A 20,625-nucleotide genomic window follows, 5' to 3' on the forward strand; every position below is an offset into this window, starting at 1 on the left:
CTTAGGCTACGTTTATGTTTCGACAATCGTTTCTTGTGGTATGACGAGAGTCGAACTCTACCTTTCAAGATGTTAAGGCAACACTCACACAATGCGTTAATGACGGGTTTACTCGCATTTTTAATAATATGTAATCGTTGCCGGGGTTTGGAACGCTTGAGTGCTTGTAACAACTCTGCATGACGTTCTAGACCGTGCATTATCTATTTTAGGGCAACTATGTATAGGAAGGGGTTAGAAGCAATTGCTTTTTATACCTTTGGTACGTACACTGTAGGGTTGTCCCGAGGGAAAATACTACTCCGAAGTCTCAAAAGTTCTGGAGTTGTACTCTTCAAATCGAGAACTAAATACGAATAGGGTTTCCGTGTCGCATCTTCGTAACTTTCACGAACAAAATTAGTTTTCCCCGGATACATCTGTTTAGCTAGTTGTGTCACAGCCGACACATCGCGAGGATTCTTAAATATAATCATGTAATGGGCATTCAGACTAATTGTCCGGTGGTGCTTTCCTTTATGAAACAGATTTTGAACAATATAAATGACAGAAGCATTTTCGTGATGACTCCCTCTAGTAAAGAGTTTTGAAACTTTATCGGACGTCTCATCCATTAGATCGTCGATGACCAACAGTGTTCTTTCCTTGGGATTTAGGCTAACCGACACCCCTTCGACAAATTCTACGACACCCGCTAATTCTGCGTACAGGGGTTGCCAAACACCGTAACACCACACAGTGCGATCTACGGTTTGATCGACAACTTGGGGTAGTTCTAGAATCAAGCGTCTGACCAGCTGACTCTTACCCGACTGCGTCGGCCCTGATATCATACAAGTAAACGGCCACTTTAATCTAACATCCATTTCATATGCCAGGGTCAAAATAACTAACACCTTTTAAAAAAATGTTTAATCTTTTATTATATCAAAGTACAAATGGTGTAATGTAATACATATAGAAAAGAAATAATAATCATAAAAAAAAAAGAGTTATTTGGACAACGTCCGAACACATTCTAAGATTTGAGGTTTCCAATACAGGGTTCCATGTAGAAACAATTCTTCACTATGATCACGAATCTCTGGTACGAATCGGGCTATCTGTAAAAATCGTTCTTTATTCACCTCTAGAAAACAGGTTTCAAAATACAAGTCCACAAAGCTGAGTTCGTTGAACCAGTAGTCAATCCCCAAACACGTATGTTCAAGCTGACCGCCACGTTCATTGAGACAACCGTCACACTGACTAGTTACGCATTTTGAAATTTCAGTGTTGATCAAGTCTGCCAAGATTTCCAAGACTAACGACCGGACATTTTCGGGCGGACAGTAATGAGTTTCAGACGCATGTACAGGTTTGAAACACAGGGCACACGGTACGAGAGGTGTAACATTTTCGGTTTCGGCAACAAGATCCTCGTGCAAAATGAGTTGAGATTCGTCGTAAACACCTTCTACGCGTACTTGAGTCGCGTAACAGTCGGGCTGATCCCAACCTTCATTTTCCGCTGCAGAAACACATTCTTCGGGGGTCGCATACCACGTCTGACCCGATTTTAACAAACTCCAATCCTCAACCGCACCCCCTAGTTTGGAGGGGGGGCATCCGAACACTTGATAACGACCCCTCTTGAAAGATCTTGTAACTCGCGATACGGCTGTCAGGTCGGAAAAAGTTTTTTCAGGCATCACCAGCTGTCTACCGTTTTTCCGTTGCAGTACTATTTGACGCGCTGTCCCTAGTTCACAACTGAGTTCCGGGTTGATGGCAAATTTTGTAGGTTTTGTACAACCTAGATATCGCTTGAAACGATCAACAACCCTACTCCATTCTTTTAACGTCATCTTGAAAACCATTTTTCGTTTCAAACCTAAATAGCCCGCCTTCAGGTATATTTCGGGGTCTGTATTATCTTTTGACTCTAAATTCATTGTCAAACCGACTGAAACATCCGATATCTTCGGGGCCGCCATGTTGTCGCGTATGATAACTTAATAGTTAGATACCTTATATTTATATATATATGTAGCTCGCTACACCATTGGTTCTCGCAGTCGAGCCAATGAAAAAATGTTTGACACAAACTATACACACGTCTCCACCACTCCTAAGCCGACCACACCCAGGGGTGGTTCCTCGTCCGTAAAATTATTTTCACACAGCTCTTTGAAACTAACTTTCAGGGCCTCCCATTGATTCAAGTTTAAATGTACACCCTTTCGGGTAGGTTTTGGCATTCGGGACTCTTCACACCACCAAAATTTACGAATGTTGACTCCAGGGAATTTATTGTCAACCGTTATGTACACATCATTACCAATATGCACGGACTTCTTCACAATGTTTTTTTGTAGATACTCATCTATCTCTGGGGCGGTGTTTATCAACATTTGCCATTGCCGATCGAAAAACATGATACCGCAGGGTGTTGGAAATCTATCGCGCTTAAAACTGTAACCATACTGTCTGATGTGATAACACACAACATCTTGCCAGATACATTTCACAACTAAATAATCATTTCCAATATCCTTTCGATACAAGTCAGAACCCATGATGTTAGCCTCTTGCTCAACTTCGTAAAACAATTCTACATTTGATCATGTAGACAACCCCCTCCTTTTATACGTAGATTTTCTCGAAACTTAATTTAACTATCCCCCAAATATGTAGAATAAAAAAACTATTGGCTTAGCACAAAAAATCTTCATACAATCACCTGTCAATCTTAACGTTAACCCTTAACGCTAGACCACGCACGACCTGACCTCAGCACGAACCCCTATAAAGACAACCCCACCCCACTCACTCCCAATAATCAATGCGTGACCTCCAGCTAACCTCGTAACAGAAGTCAAATGAGGTCAAAGGATAAACAAGAGTTCATTATAACAATACCTATTTATCTATATTCATATACCCATTGTTCGGATAACAATACCCCTATTCAATCTAGTGAATAGATCAAAGGCGTCAACTCTCCTTGGTAAAAATATGGCTAGAAGGCCACAGATACTACTAATATGATTTTATCATAGTATATTTACAGGAAACAAATTCATACAGAATGATTATGTTGATTATAACATTAAAATAGTTTTCATTGACACAATAAATTAATTTATTATTTCATATATCAATCCCCCAAACAGTATTAATATCAATTTCACAGTCAATAAATACACCGTAAAATGTCATACAAAATCATTTATAAAATTGATTATTGTACTGATGCATCATATTAGCCTTATAAAATCACTTGAAAACTAAGATATCGTGAAAGGTCCGAAAATAGTTCAGTTCCATTCAGTTATTTATAAATATAAGTTACATTAAAATTGGATCGATCTATGCTGCTTGCTTTGCAAAAAGTCTAACTCAATTTTGTTGTCCACGACAATTTATCGATTGGATCCAAGCCAGGACACTAACGTTGGTAATGTTAAACATTATGCAAGAGCTAAATCTACCTATTGAAAGTCTTTATTTAAGTTTCAGATGTTATAGAAATTATTAATTAGGCCTTTATTTACACAAGTTCAAAATCAACTCGATAGACCCACGGGTGGCTTGGATACAGTTTGGATTTAAACAGTAGTCCATTTAAAATTAAATCAATAAATGGCGGACCAAGCTAACGTTTACCGCCAGTCGCTGATGTCACTACCGGAAACTGGTGATGAAAGGCCTGTCAAGAGAGGCTACCATAGCCATTGGGCATGTTACTTGATAATCGAGAATATGTTGGTGGAGTTATCGTTTGTCAATGAAACGATCGGCAATTATCATAGACGGTGCAGACACAATTGATGCCTATTTCTAGTCCAAACTTCCAACAGTGACAATTCCGATTAGAACAAAGTGATCTGACTGAAATTTTTATTATTATAGCAAGAATGGACAACTCTTTATAAAACTATCAACTAATGTATCTTTAAATAATGAATCTGAGTACATACTCACGTGCAATAAATTTATCAGTATAAACGTTAACAATACAATACGATAAGTGGTGGAATAATAGGAATGAAGCACCGTATAATGCGCCAGATCTGTAATACATATACCCACGGGGACCAGAACACACTGTAGTAAACTGTGGTCACCCAGCTCCTCCACTAGAATAGGTTATGTTTATATCGAGAATGAATTACATATTGATGTTTTATGGATAAGGTAGATAAGTAAAATCTCATTGTAATATCTAATTGTTGTTCAGTAAACTTCTATCAAACCATTCCAACTTCAATGTTCAAGATATATAGAAAAGCGGTTTAACGTATACTGGTTCAATTCTATTGCAAGAGTCTTTATCAGTGAGAGAACTGAAAAAGGGTTTAACATTATATTGATTCAATTCTATCAGTGGGAGAACACTGGAGGATCGCCTCTCAACTAAAAAAGTTTTAATACTGATTTTTATCATTCCATGAGTTAACCCCCCTTTGCCGAAAACCTTGGGGGTGCTCGATTGTCAGTCCAGAACGTCCCGAATTAAAATAATTGCAATCGAGTGACGCGGAATTCAGTCCCGACAACGGAGGTGGTGTGAGTAGAATCGTGGGGTATAAACACAACAAATATGTTTTGGCTGCATGGTATTTTTCAGATATTTTCTTATTCAGTCGACGCATGCGTTGTAGCCCGAAATACCCCTTTCATTCGATTTTCACTATTTTTGGGATTGAGAGAATTCAAGTCTTTAGCGTTCAATCGAATATCCCACCTTTAGAACGTGCCAGGGTATACAGTTTTAACGGATACTTTTCAAATTCGGTTTAAACATTAGGTGGATATTCAACGTTCCAGAACTGTTAAGTTAGAAGTTCTGTCGCAAACTCAATACTTCCCATAAAATTTGAAAATAAAATATCTGCAAAAAACTATAGGCTCTATCGCGGTCACCGGGTTGTTGGAAGAGGGCATATCTCCAGACCAGAATGCCTTAAAATGCCGAATGTCGATAGGGTTCCTCCGCTCACAACCCAAATGCTTCCAACCAAAACAAATGCGATTGAAATTGTAGCCTCTTTCGCTTTCACGACAAAGGTTAATTGCTCCTCTCATGACCCCAGTGTTTGTCACCAAGTTTGAAACCAATAACCATGAGCAAGTTACAACAGTCTTCTAGTAAATAAAGCGGTGGGACGATTTACCCAATACTAGCCGAATATTATCACATACTACCCAATAATACAAAATGAGCATAATATTTAGGGTTTTTTTTTCAAAAATAATGTGATTACCGATGTCTCGCTGTCAAATTTGCTTCCCTATATCACCCAAATCAAGCAAATACTACCCCAATACTACCAAATACTTATCAAATACTACCAAATACTACCCAATGTTATAAAATACAAACCTAATATCGTCAATTAGCAGCATATCAGTATAATAATTGCAACTAATATTCGATAATTGGCAGGAAATTGAAATATTTACAGTAATATCCGTTGCAGTAATTATACTAATGAGCTGTTATTTGACAATATTAGTTTTTTTTATCATATTGGGTAGTATTTGCTGAGTATTTGATAGTATTGGGTTATTATTGGCTTGTTTTTGGTGGTATAGCAAGGCAAATGGAACACACAGACATTGGTGTCGAATTTGAAGGACATTTCCCGCATTACAACAACTATCTATTTTTGAAAAAATCCAATGATATATGTCTATATTGCATCATTATTTTGTAGTATTGGGTAGTATGTGGTGATATTGAGGTAGTATTTGGGTGGTATTGGGTGATATTGGGTAGTATTGGGTAGTACTGGGTAAATCGTCCTAACCCAAATAAAGTTCTAAAAGAGTGCATACGTCAAGTTCATTTGGTTATGAAGTGTTTAGTGGTGACCTTGGTCAAATAAATAAACCAATTCAAAATCAACCTTGCTCACAATCAACCTTGTTGTAAAAATCGAAAATCTGTATTTGTATTATATATCAAAGGGGGATTATAATCATTTGGGTTAAATTGTACTTCTTTTTAGAATTCAACACTGATCAAATATTTGTTTATTCGCTACAATGTACGGGTTACCTGTGTAGGTATTATAATCAATATTTAGGTCAACTCAATCTTATATAATAGACGTGCGTCACTGGTGATAATATTTAGCTGTCAGTTATACTTATCACTATTTCAATACACCATCATATATCATTGTTTCCTTCACAGAAGACAGGATTAGGGTTTTCCAGTAGAGCTCAACTCATCAGCTCTAACTTATTATGTCAATACTCTTGCAATCGAAGCTGTAAAGGTGCAGAGCAAGTTACCACTACAGACAGAGACGTACTCTTGCAATCGAAGAAGAGTTGTCTAACGCTTGTATTGTAGACCATCTATCGACTCAAGTGTTGTGATATCGAACCCATGCTTTCACGTAGTTGGTCTAAGATCATGTTCTCTGGTTCACCGGATCAATACAAAAAATTATTGACCATGTGTTAGTCCCTAAATGACGGTTTGCATTGAGCCAGCGTTAAACATACCACAGATCAGATAATACAACAGTTTACAATAATCTCTCTATTACTGAATAAACCAAATCTTTCTAAAGTCAGGAAATCATTTTACTGTTAACTGGTAAAACACTACATCAACTACATGACAATGATGACCATCGTCAATCTGTGTTCTCCAAGAGAAAACAATTTCACTAAATTTTAATTAATGCCACTTACTTAAAACATCCCTCAATGAAAGAATGAATGAATAAATGAATGAATGCAAATAGAATGTAGTTTTATGGCATGTCAGCTCTAACCGGGCTACATGGCTCCAAACATACGATTATCTTATCGAAACGAGAATTAAAATAGATCAAGTGTTTTAAACAAATAGTCTATTATATAAAAATTGTCTATTCTAAAATTCACACATCACTCAATATAAAACCTGCATAACGTGTTTTTATCGACACAGCTTTAACTATATATCTGTCGTATATTCATGCATGACTTCGTGGGTTATATGTCGTATAGGCTATCATATTTTCTGTTTATAAATGACAACCTACTTCAGCTTAAATAACGAACAACGTGTATGGTGTATGATTAGTAATGGGAAAATATTTGGCTGTTTTTCTTGTAATATCATTTGGTAATATATTATATAAACTTATAATGTATATTTTAATTTTAATGTTTTTATAAATTAAATGATAATAATGCAATGTATACGCATTCATACGTTTCTTTAATTCACTTCCTGGTCTTGTATACTAGTAATATGTATGTATGTATATTTACACCCAGGAACAAAATAAACTTCACCAAATTATTTTTCGTAGAATAATAAACATTTAAGCAATAGTTTTCCAAAACACAGTCAATTTGAAATGCTTACATCTTGAGTTTAGGCGACCATAGAGAGAAATAGAGACGGAAAACTGCAAAATTATTAACATTATTTTACAGTCGTATTTATGCTGATTATAATTTGATACAAACTTTAACCAGTACAGTATACATCAAAGTAGTGAGAATTAAATGTCGAATTAGTTAAATACATGTTGTAGTCAATGATATTCGGGTTTAGAAATCGTCACAATTTAAATATATCAATGTAAGATCAGGCCCCGAACTCGGAGCCAGGATTAAGTTCATCTATTGTTATCATAGATATTTTGTAGGCCTTCGTTTACAGTATATCAGATCGTTCACTATAAAGTCAGTGTACTTGAACAAGCTTAATGTTGTAAAGCCAAATGATGGGTCATATCGATGATGATAAAACCGAGAGGTGAACATTTTAGCTTTGGCGTTGGAGCAACTTAGCATTTCTCCAAGCGGTTCTCGTTCTATTGGTGCGGGTTAAATTATTGAATTATGTTGATCGCATGTTATTTCAATTAAAACTTGATAATCTCTATACGATCACATGTTTGTTTCGGGCTTGGTTTATCATGTTTTCATCGGGACACAAAATAGGTTATCTCATGAGTATACTACATTTATGTATTCCGCAAAGGGTTATCAATATTGCCCGTCTTCATTAGCCCAATCGGAGCAGAACAGTACGACGTTAAACCCCATTTCATTTCATGTCATTAACATGGAACCTTTATAAGTAAATAGTTCAGATTAAACTTTACAAGTTGTAAAGTGATAAGGGGCTGAATGTACGTCTGATATATTGTGTAAGTCGGGAGATTTTGCTCTAATAGTTCCAATTCAAAATTGATATAACGAAAATTTCATTCAGATTACTTTATTCTCAGCGCTGTTATCACTGTTTGAAGTTTTGAAATAGATTATTTATTATCGTAGCAACGTTAATTGTTAATCGAGATGGTCCGAATTTTGACTCGGAATATTATCGTTCTTTCACTTTAAAATATTGAATAATAGGCGACGTTTAGAAAAATTGACTATGTTTAGGTTGACAGCGCTCCCCTTTAATATGATTGTGCCAACTTTTACTAATAATATTTAGAGAGCCTATTCAATAACCTTTCAGAATATATATAGCTAGATGCTCAGATTTTTGTTCGATGGTCCGAATTTTGACTCGGAATATTACCGTTCTTTCACTTTAAAATATTGAATAATTGTCGACGTTTAGGATGAGAGTGAACCCCTTTACTATGGAAAGCTTATTTAATTATCCTTCAGAATATATATAGCTGGATGCTCAGAATTTTGTACGATGGTCCGAATTTTGACTCGGAGTATTACCGTTCTTTCCCTTCAAAAAATATTTGAAGTTTTGAAATAGATTATTTATTATCGTAGCAACGTTAATTGTTAATGGAGTGCCAGCCCCGCTCCTCCATTTTTAAATTAAATCATTAAATGACAACTGTATTTAAATCCGATAATTAATTCGTTTAAACGAAAAAATTAATTCGTTTAAACGAAATAATTAATTAGTTTAAACGAAATAATTAATTCGTTTAAACGAAATAAATAATTCGTTTAAACGAAATAATTAATTCGTTTATACGAAATATTATTTTGTTTATACGAAATATTATTTCGTTAATACGAAATATTGTTTCGTTAATACGAAATATTATTTCGTTAATACGAAATATTGTTTCGTTAATACGAAATATTGTTTCGTTAATACGAAATATTATTTCGTTAATACGAAATATTATTTCGTTAATAAGAAATATTATTTCGTTTAAACAAATTAATTATTTCGTTTAAACAAATTAATTATTTCGTTTAAACGAATTAGTTATTTCGTTTAAACGAATGAATTATTTCGTTATAACGAATTAATATTTCGTTTAAACGAATTAATATTTCGTTATAACGAATTAGTTATTTCGTTATAACGAATTAGTATTTCGTTTAAACGAAATAATTATATAAGAGTGGAATCATGGCCGAAAAAATTATATAAGAGTGGAATCGTGCACATAAGGGGCTCCGTAGATAGACAAATACCATTACTTCCAATCGACAAGGTACTATAGCTGTTTGTCCGACATATTAATAGAACCAAATTGCACTAATAATATTAATTGCTGTCGTGGCTTAGTAAAAACAAAGTCTATGACAAAAATTTCATTGAATTAGACAAAACAATTCATATTAGTATGTATTTTTAATATAATAATTATTAATTCAGTGTTTCATTATTACAGTGACTGGCAATCATATTGGTCAATCTGTGAAGGTCTGTGGACCCAATAATAGTACAATATCACTGGTATACGAATATCCTGAACCAAGAGGAACAGTAGTATGGAATAGAGGAGATAGGAGTATTCTCGCTGTTATAACTCAAGCTAATTGTGGATCTTCGAATGAACCTAAATACAAATTTTTATGTGAAAATGGTGGACGAAAACATGTTCTAGAAGTTAACAACCCAGATGATGGAAAAGTCTATTATACATTAAATATAGCAGATAATAGAACTATTGTAATTCAAGGTAAATGACCGAACATGAGACCTCATCGTTAGCGAGCCAACGTCTTACTCACTGAGTTACCGTAATTACAAGAAAATGACATTAAACCCCATTTCCGGAATGATTCCTCTTTGACAGAGGTGCAGGACGGGGGGCCTGGCAAGGGATAACAGATAGTCGTCCGGATGGGACAAAAAAGAACCCCGAGGCCCATTGACATATTTGTGTGTACGTAAAAGATCCCCTGACACAGAGAGAGAGAGAGAAATGAAATGAAATGAAATGGGGTTTAACGTCCTACTGTTCTGCTCCTATACTGGGCTAATGAAGACAGGCATACGCCATACAGTGTGCTATGAGGGAAATTTTGCCCGGGCAGCGGCACTATCGCCTACACTTATATTGAATTCCAACTGCCAAGGGATCTTTTACGTGCATTCCAATGTATACACGGGACCTCGGTTTTTCGTCTCATCCGAAGGACTAGACAGCTGTCCTTGTCAGGCACTCCGTCCTGCATCTCTGACAAGGGGGAACCACGCCGGAAAATCCGACCTCCGGGCTAGCGAGCCAGCGTCTTACCCACCTAGCCACGCGATCCCCAGAGAGAGAGAGAGAGAGAGAGAGAGAGAGAGAGATGGGTTTAACGTCCACTCGACACAAACTAGGTCATTTCGGGATAAACATATGGTTTTGATTTTTTATTTCAACAATTCGCTTGCGCGTAGTGGTCTTTAGCAGTGGGAGGTGACAGGCAACCCTACTCCTTGTCACGTACAGCCGGGGATTCGAAACCACGCCAGTTGTCTCAATGATACAGCGCGCACGTGCTAACCATTCGGCCATCCATCCCCCCACCCCCTGACAGTTGGAATTCAATATAAGAGTAGGCCGTAGCACCGCTATCCGGGTAAAGTTTCCCTCATAGTACACTGTATAGGGTATGTCCGTCTTCATTAGCCCAGTCGGAGCAGAACGAAATAAAATGGAGTTAACGTCCTACTGTACTGCTCCGACTGGGCTAATCAAGGCGGGCTTACGCCATTCATGGTGTTATGAGGGACATTTTGCCTGGACAGCGGCGCTACGGTCTGATGTTATATCGAATTCCAATTGCCAAGGGATCTTTTACGTGTACGCCAATGTATACACGGGACCTCTGTTTTTGTCCCATCCGAATGACTAGACAGCTATTCTTGTTAGGCACTTTTCTTTGGCAGGGCCTTTGTCCTGCACTACCGACATGGATAAACCACGCTGCAAAATCACGGGGAAGTTTCAGTGTACAAATTGATAGTATTGAGAGGAATATGGCCGATAACCTGACACCACGACAACCCGACAGCACGACAACCCGACATCACGACATCACGACATTTTAACCCAACAATACGACATTTTTACGCGACATTACGACATTTTGAATGTCGTTGTATCGGGTGAAATTGTCGTAGTGTCGGGTTAAAAATGTCGTGATGTCGGGTTGTCGCGTTGTCGGTTTGTCGCCTTATGAAGGGCGACACCTCGACATCACGACATGATACCAATCAGCCACCATGCACTGAAAAGAAAGTTTTAAAGAAAAATGTTTTGTTGAAAACGTAGGCTGTCATCAATGTGGGGAAGGGTTTAGAAACAGTTTTGGTGGCTCTCTTCTGTTACATACTTGATATTAACCATTCACTTTAGTCTTGGCATACTTTGGTTTCTCTCACCAAATTACGAATGTATTTTCGATATTCGTTTTCATATATCATATCTGACCTTGTGACGTCCTTTCACCAAAAACCTCATACCTGCTCTTGTCATTTCTCATAAATCACGGAAAGATAATGTCTTTAATTCCCTGATTAGAATTATGTTTACGGTTTTAGTTCTCTGTGAACAAAAGCCCAAAAACTTGTAGCTATGACCTAGTGCTCGCGCTTCCAGGGGCCTATCTTATGTAAACTAATGCAACACATGGAGTGTATAATGTACATACATATACCACTGTTATTTCTTTTGATATTTTGTAATTAATGGATAGGGGGATGCCTGTGTAATAGGCTCCATGAAATATTTTGGCATAGGGCCCCACTCAAAAGGAAACAAAAAGACTGAAACATGTAACTCGTTTGATTTTATACAATAATTTTAAGATAGACAGGATAGTCTTTTCTGTTTATATTGTATCTCTAGCGTGACACAATATGGTGGCATACGATTCACTGGTACTACCATGCATAATGGGTAGTAAAACGAACGTCTAGTAAATTCTATGAAAATGAAGTAACACGGATAGATTTTTTGAAGAACATTCATCAAAGTCCAATATATTGGGGAATTCTTGCGGTGAACAATTAAAAAAACCCAACCAAATCCTTGCCATAAAATGCATCTCAATAGTGCCCCGATATTCCCATGAAAAACGGAAACTGAATAGAGAGACATCATAAACCAGAAACACACATGAATAAATTCTTAGAATGTGTCCACCAATTTATTCTAAAACGCTAGCCTGTATTCTATCTAACACTTATGGATTGTAATGTATGTTTCAGTGTACTTTAATATGTTTAACTGAAATAACTCGGGTTATCATTTAAAACACACTGCAGTGATAATAACATGGCCAATGATTACTATACAAATTCATATTTTATGATAGTAACAGGGCCAATGATTACTAACCAATGTTTGCAGTTGAATTGGAGAATGTTTATTAATCGACAATATTCCACTGAGCGTAATTCCACTATCAAGTATTACTTCTAACATTCAACGAATGGATTACCTTTCGTGTGATAATAAGTTATGTTTCTATTTTCCCTTAATACTTTACTCGGTTTATCATGATTAAAGATGGATAGATTCAACATTAACAATTTAACGTTTAATTATGTAATGAAGACACAAGTTAACAATCAAATATTTGAACCTTTCTCTCAATCGTGCTTTTTGATTACAATGAAAAGGATCTATAACTTTTGAATATAAACTACAGCAGACACTAGACACCTGATTGCATTTATTGTAAAACTATTATACTAAAACAACATGTTGATACCTAGTGTAAAGAACCGTAACTCTTGATGCCTATTAAACCGAATCTCAACATATACCACACCGTAAATATGCTGAAGTCTGATGTGCTGTCAAGAATAAAAAAAATCTCAAGTCTTGTGTTATTTATACCACATTGTGACATTTTGTTATATTAATGCTAATGAGACACATTTCCTTTTTTCAGATAAAGGATCGTTAAACATTAAGGTAAATGAAGAACCGTTTGTGTGTCAGTTAACAGATACTGGTGTACAACTGATGTGTAGTATAGGATGCACTAAACCAGAGCCAGAATTAACATGGAAATTTACATCTTATATGGTAACATTTATTTATGGTAATATTGAAACCCAATTACTCCGTCAATATTTTTTAACGGATCTTTTCTCGATAGATTTCAAGCATTGGGGTCATCAGGGGACGTATTCTATTTTCAGCATTCTGCGACCTTCCACTCTTGAGTTAACACAAACCACTATGTCGTAAACCTTTTGAACGTGATAAGAGGTAAAATTTTTAAAAAGATGGTTCTAAGATCTGGTGGTTTAAAGCATGTTAGTCATCATTGGTCGTGTCCGTTCGCTTTTTAAAGTTCCGCGACCTTCTGTTACGTAGAGTTATATTCACCTTTTCCGCAAATCTTGTTTTCAAATTATAGTACAACCGGATAAACCTCAGCACGAGTTTAAGCTTTCAATGTCCGCCCTTTCTGGAGTTATACACCCTTTTCTGAAAACCTTGTCATGGATGAACCCTATCGATTTGATTTTTTATATCACCCAGCAACCTTGCGGTTGGGAGTAATACCACCGTTTCCGAACACTATGTAAACGCGATAGAGATTTCAGTTTTCAACGTACTTATTCAAATTTAGTGTATATCTTTAGAGGATTAAACCTATAGCCGTTGGATGTATCCTATTGATTTTCGAATTTACTGTGAAGCCTTGGAATCAGAAAATCCCCACTGATTTCAGTTGCAGAGATATATTACACGTGTCGAGAAAAGTTTGTAAGGCAGATTTCTTTAAGGCAAAAAGATTCTTATCAATTTTGATCTACTCCATTTTTTTGGTTAAATACCTTGGGCATGTGGATTTATGAGATATACGATTTAGACGGGATTCGTTTTTAATTTATTGCACAAAAGCTGAAAAAAATATATTGTAATTGTATTTCTGTCAACATTTGTATAATCGCCAATGAAATTACGTGAACATTAATTGAACATTGTGGCTATGGTCAAACGAAAGGATGATAATTTACAACAATACACGTCAAAACATTCTGATATTGAAATGTATTTTAATATACGAGATGATTTCTGTATTTCTGACAAAATCAAACACAGCTAACCCTGAATGTATATAAGACGACATTTTGGTAATCTCCATGGCATTACTGAAGGCAATTTTACATTCATTGTGTGAAATTTATCGAAAAAAAACCCCAGCCCATTATTGTTGAAATCAATACTCGCTCTTTATTTAATCAAACAAGTTTATATATCCGTGAAATAATGAAATTGTTTATTCCACATGTTTACAGGGTGGAGCACTACAAGATTTACCAGGAGGGGTGGAATCTATTAATACAGGATGTTCACCTGGATACGTTTCTAAAACTAGCACTATAACTATATCAAATACAACACCTGTACTGGGTGGTCTAGATGGTTATACAATAATATGTGATGCTTCTTATCCTGGCTGTGATATACCTACAACAACTGATCAATTTAACAGGTCTTGTTCTGGTAGGTATTTATAACGATTTACAGAAATCCCTCCCTACCTCTGTTCGTCATCTATTGTTTGTAAACACAGCGAAGTCATCTCAAGTTAATTATACCTTACATCAAATACATTTTTATTTAACAGAATCTTGAAAAATTCTAAATTCTGGGTTTCTTCGACAACGATTTAACCGTTATTGCGGAATAAACAGTTTCAATTTTTCAGGTACACATCAAATGGCCGTATGAAGGTTTATGTACTTGAAGCCAGTATTTATTCTAAAATGAAATGAAATAGGATCTACTGTGCTGCTTCTACTTGGCTAATGAAGACGGGCATATGCCATGCAGTGTGCTATGAGGGCAATTCCATCCAATTAAACACGGTTTATGTGTCAGACCCTGTGAACACTTCTCAATGTTTCGATAACAGTCATAATCCAGTTGAGGGGGGTTGGTTAGCACGTGCGCACTGTATCATACGGTCTGTCATTGAGTCAACTGGCGTGGTTTCGATTCCCCGGTTGTACGTAACAAGGAGTATGGTCGCCTATCTAACCTCTGGGGTTTTTTCCGGGTCCTCCCATTTCCTCCAACTGCTAAAGACTCCTACGTGCAAGCAAATTATTGAAATCAAAATTGAACCATATGTTAGTCCCGAAATGACCTAGTTTGTGTCGAATGGGCGTTAAACCCCCATCTCTCTCTCTCTCTCTCTCTCTCTCTCTCTCTCTCTCACTCTTTATACAGTATAATAATTACTATGATTATATTTATATTCTATTTTTGTATATATAGAACCATCAACCGGTCTATATACAGTTTAATAACGACTACGGGTCTATTTATATTCCAGTTAGACCAATCGTACATATAGAACCCTCAACCAGTCCATATAAAGTTATAGAAGGAGGGCAACTCTTGTTGACTTGTCAAGTCATTAATTCTGGTTTAGCAGTGCCATCTGATGTTTTTAATTGGACTAAGAATGGTGTACAGATCCCAGATCAAAGTTCATCTATATATAGAATGCAACCAGTAGAGAGATCAGATACAGGCAATAATTATACCTGTACAGGTAGTAACAGTGCTGGCCAAGGTAGATCATCTACACCTGTTCAACTTGATGTTTTATGTAAGTAATTGTTACCATTTGTTTATATTTACCATCTACTACTGAAATGTTTATCGTTTATTGATCAGTTTTCGTGTAATTGGGACATTGGCTTAAATTCAATATGATCTGATATTATAGTCGCGTTTCAAAATAATTTCCAACATTGTTTATTAGATTGATAACTCTATCATCTGACTAAATCATTATAACTGTTGTCTTGGTAACTGTATCATCCGACTGGCCGTTATATCTATGTTGTTTGTTTTTTAGTCGGTCCCATGGTAACTGTATCAGTTGATTCTGTAACTAAAACAGAGAATGACGACCTTCAGTTGATCTGTACCGTTGAATCTAATCCACCACCAACAACGTTTAAATGGTATAAACCAGATGGTAGTAGTGTTGATGTATCTTCTAATGGACGTCTTGATATAACTAGAATTACCAGGAATCAGGGTGGTATATATAGATGTGAAGCTATTACTACTCTAGTACCAACTAATGGTATTTCTATAACTAGATCTCACAATAAAACTATAGATGTCACTGTACTGTGTAAGTATGACTAGATCCCACAATAAAACTATAGATGTTACTGTACTGTGTAAGTATAACTAGATCCCACAATAAAACTATAGATGTTACTGTACTGTGTAAGTATAACTAGATCCCACAATAAAACTATAGATGTTGCTGTACTGTGTAAGTATTACTATATCTAATAGTACTACTATCAATCAATCAACCCATCAATCAACACAGAATTTGTATAGCGCAAACAATACTTCAGATAAAGTTCCTAATGCGCTATAAAGTTTATGTGGATTCTATTGATATTATTATATCGTTTAAGTATTACTATATCTGATAATAAAACTATAAATAAAACTGTACTGTGTAAGTATAACTGTCATTTTTTTTATTTCGATTATTACCAGGAACCACTGTACTAGAGACGACAGAAGAACAATCGATACCAACCATCGTGCGGTCAATATCAAAAATCAAATGGTCGAATTCCGCAATATCACATAGCATAACGACTTCTCTTACCCACAACTACCAGGCACAAGAGGAAAATATACTGATGTTTTCACACTGACAATTAACATATTTACTATCAATTGTTGAGTAATTGTAATGAATTTTAATCTGAAAACTTGATTCGTCACAAATAATATTATATGAACTTTGATATTATTTACAGACCTCGATCCAGTAACTTTATTACCAACTGGAGATAAACTGACAGTAAATGAAGGAGATTCAACCAGTATCACGTGTTCTACTAATAGTAACCCTGTAGCCTTGATTACCTGGTACGATGGTACAACTATAATAACATCTACACAAACCAACATAGATACCTTTACTATACAAGAACCTACATGTCTGGATACTGGAGACTATACTTGTCACGCTGCCAATACAGAAATAACAAATGTTCAATACAACCAATCATTGAAAGTATTTATTAACTGTACGTATATAATTGATACACTACAACATATCACTGTAAATTTGATATCGTTGTGAACAAATGAAACTATGTGACACAGAAAAAAAAAACCTTTCACTTCGCCGGTCGGTATAGTCGGTCAAAGGAAGGGCATCGCTCACCTTGGATGATCTAAAAATAGTAACATAAGTTGTTTGTCACAGTAAATATAGTACCTATTTTTATGTAGCCTCGTTTTGATCATTTCCGATACACTGAAACTAGACTCGGTTTTCTTTTTGTTTTTTTTTGTCGGACTAAGATTTCATATTATTTTTCACAAAATATACAAACAAATATCTACAAATAGCATTACTTATTACACGAATAAGTGACGATTCGAAAGGATCCTTTTTGTAAACTAAGGAAGACGATGAAAATATCCAAGTTCTGCTCAACCGATTTTAGCAAACTTGGCATTAAATTGAAGCCTACATTAAAGAAAACTTTTCTACGGGACAAATGGTGAAACATATTTTATTTCAGGCCGGTTTACATAACAACATTTGAATTTGTTTGATTTTCAGGAATTTTGGCATTATTATTGGCACCATGAAAATACACTCCCGTACGGTGGCTGATTTAGGACACTAAGTCGAGCGCTTGAGATACTAAGTCGAGCGCTTGAGATACTAAGTCGAGCGCTCGAGATAGTTAAGTCGAGCGCTCAAGATAGTTAAGTCGACCGCTCGAGATAGTTAAGTCGAGCGCTCGAGATAATAACGTCGAGCGCACGTGATAATATAGCCGAACACCTCTCAACCGATGTTTTAAGCTGTATAATTTTGAGCATAATTTGATGATAAACTTGCAGAATAAAAATATTCAGTAGTTGGTTTTTAACTATCTCGACTTAGTATCTCAAGCGCTTGACTTAGTATTTTGAGAGCTCGACTTTATATATTGAGCGCTCGAGATATTTTTTTCTGGCGTGTCCTAATTCAGCCACCGTACACGCGCCATTTTATGGAGGACTAGCGTAAGTATGTGCATGTCAAAAATCAAGACTGAGAACTTTTTAGATTTACGATGAAAATTGACCATTTTTTTAACCCATTTTAAAATTGATTATCTTTAAAACCACGAGAGATATGTGCCCAAACTATGGCTTGAATTGCATTTATGTGGAACGGAGTTTGAACAAGAATATAAGACTAATTTCGAAGTTACCATAGGTCAGATATGGCAACGCAGTTACTGTCTTACAACTTTGATTATGGAGTGATATATACCATTATTGGTTAGGTTTGTATATTCAGTAGGGATAGGTATAATTAGGAATAATCACGCCGTCAAAATATGTGACTTCTTCTACAGCCAGTTTACACCCTGCTAACTAACGACTACACTAATCACCTTCTATACACACTGAACATTAGTTTAGAATAATGATCACTTTTATGCAATAATGACAGAACATTACATTACTAAAAGGCCTAGGTTAATAAGTCGACGGCCTCAGTTTAATAGTATATGTTATATCCTATCCATAATATTGTTATATACAGGTTCACCAAGACAAGATACTCGAGTTATAACAACATCTATAGTTAGTGGTAATATAAGAGATATAGTACAACTGGTAGCTGATGTTATATCCTATCCACCACCAACCTTCACCTGGTATTATAATAATATAACTACTGGAGATGTTGAATCTATCTATAATGATGATGTATTTAAACAGATTGATACCAATATCTCTATCAACACTTATAGATCATCATTAAATATCAACATTACATCCAACATCTACTATACACCATATACAGTCAATGTATCTAATAATATTGGTTATACAGAACTAGAGTATCAAGTTACAGGTCAATGTAAGTATTTACTATACATTATATACAATATGTAATAATATTGGTTATACAGATAACCACCATATCAAGTTGTAGCTCAGTGTAAGTATACTATAACATATACTATATATCATATAGTTAATGTATCAAATAATATTGGTTATTCAGATAACAATTCCAATGAAAATTATACTATATGTTAGTCTCAAAATGACTGACGTAATGTGCGAACATGATCCCATTTCATTGTACTGTAACTGTGTGGGTGAATGCTTGAATGATTAAATGAACATTACCCCGTAAGTGTAAAGATGTCACAAAATTCTCAGACGACATTTCGATGACATAAATGTTAGAGTATGTTAGAGTATAACATAACAGCACAATGTAAGTTTAACATCTATTATACATTATATTGAGTCAATGTATCTAATAATATTGGTTGTATAGAACTAGAGTATCAGGTTACAGGTCAATGTAAGTATAATACAATCATACAAGTCAATGTATCTACTAATATTGGTTATAAAGAACTAGAGTATCAAGTTGTAGCTCAGTGTAAGTATAATATAACATCTACTATACATCATATACAGTCAGTGTATCTAATAATATTGGTTATAAATTTGTAGCCCAGTGTAAGTATAACTACTATGCATTATATAAAGTAAATATTTATAATGATATTGATTATACAGAACTTGCTAGAGTATCAAGTTAAAACTCAGTGTTAGTGTAGCGTCTTCTACACATTATTAGGGATTAATGACTGGAGATCGCCTATTATGACAAGTTGTGGGTTAAGTTGTGTTGTACACGTGGCCCTAATAACTGCCTCTTGGTCAATAAAATTATATTTTAAATAATTTGCAGCTAAACCTGATGTACCTTCCAATATCAACTCATTACCACCAAGTGACGACAGTATCTGTATTACATGGACACCAGGATTTAATGGTGGAGATCAACAGGAATTTATTGTTCAACATTCAGTAGATAATAAAACCTGGACTAGTTCTACACCTCTACCAGAATCTCACTATTGTATAAAGAATCTACAAGCTGTTACACCATATTATATTAGAGTTATAGCTAGAAATACATATGGTGATAGTCAACCAGTTTATCTGATATCATCTGATGGTTCTTCTACAATACAAACTTTAAAGACAGGTAGGTAGGCAGGGTAGATAAACTACACACTTTAATGAAAGACTGGTAGACCATGATCAAGATGTTTTTTTTTAATTTGCGGTGATTATTAAATATATATAAAATCTATATCTAAAGTACAGATCACTATATAATAACAGGGGGAGGGGGGGGGGTCTAAGTGGTAATTATTATTGTAGTCTCAAATTTAAAGATAGGTATGATGTAGACTATGATTATTGTATTTTGAAGTTATTGTGGTAATGATCAGAAATATACAAAATCTATGCGTATAGAAGATATAGGCATTTTGCTTGATTTTGATTGGTCGGAAAGTGGTGTCGAATGAGTATAACAGGACTATAAATTTCCTATGTCGAGTTTCTTCTG

At 35.5% G+C, this 20,625-nt stretch overlaps 1 protein-coding gene across 1 annotated transcript in view; it reads left to right on the forward strand.

The window, feature by feature from the left end:
• LOC130014004 (hemicentin-1-like) overlaps positions 1-20,625 on the forward strand; it is a 53,583-nt gene that overhangs the window by 31,490 nt on the left and 1,468 nt on the right. Inside the window, exon 8 of the mRNA XM_056102719.1 lies at positions 19,957-20,256. Within this exon, the coding sequence (XP_055958694.1) occupies positions 19,957-20,256 (300 nt within the window). The remainder of the gene's footprint in view (positions 1-19,956; positions 20,257-20,625) is intronic.

This window comes from Patella vulgata, chromosome 8 (assembly GCF_932274485.2).
Source record: "Patella vulgata chromosome 8, xgPatVulg1.2, whole genome shotgun sequence".
In the NCBI taxonomy this organism is placed as follows: domain Eukaryota; kingdom Metazoa; phylum Mollusca; class Gastropoda; family Patellidae; genus Patella; species Patella vulgata.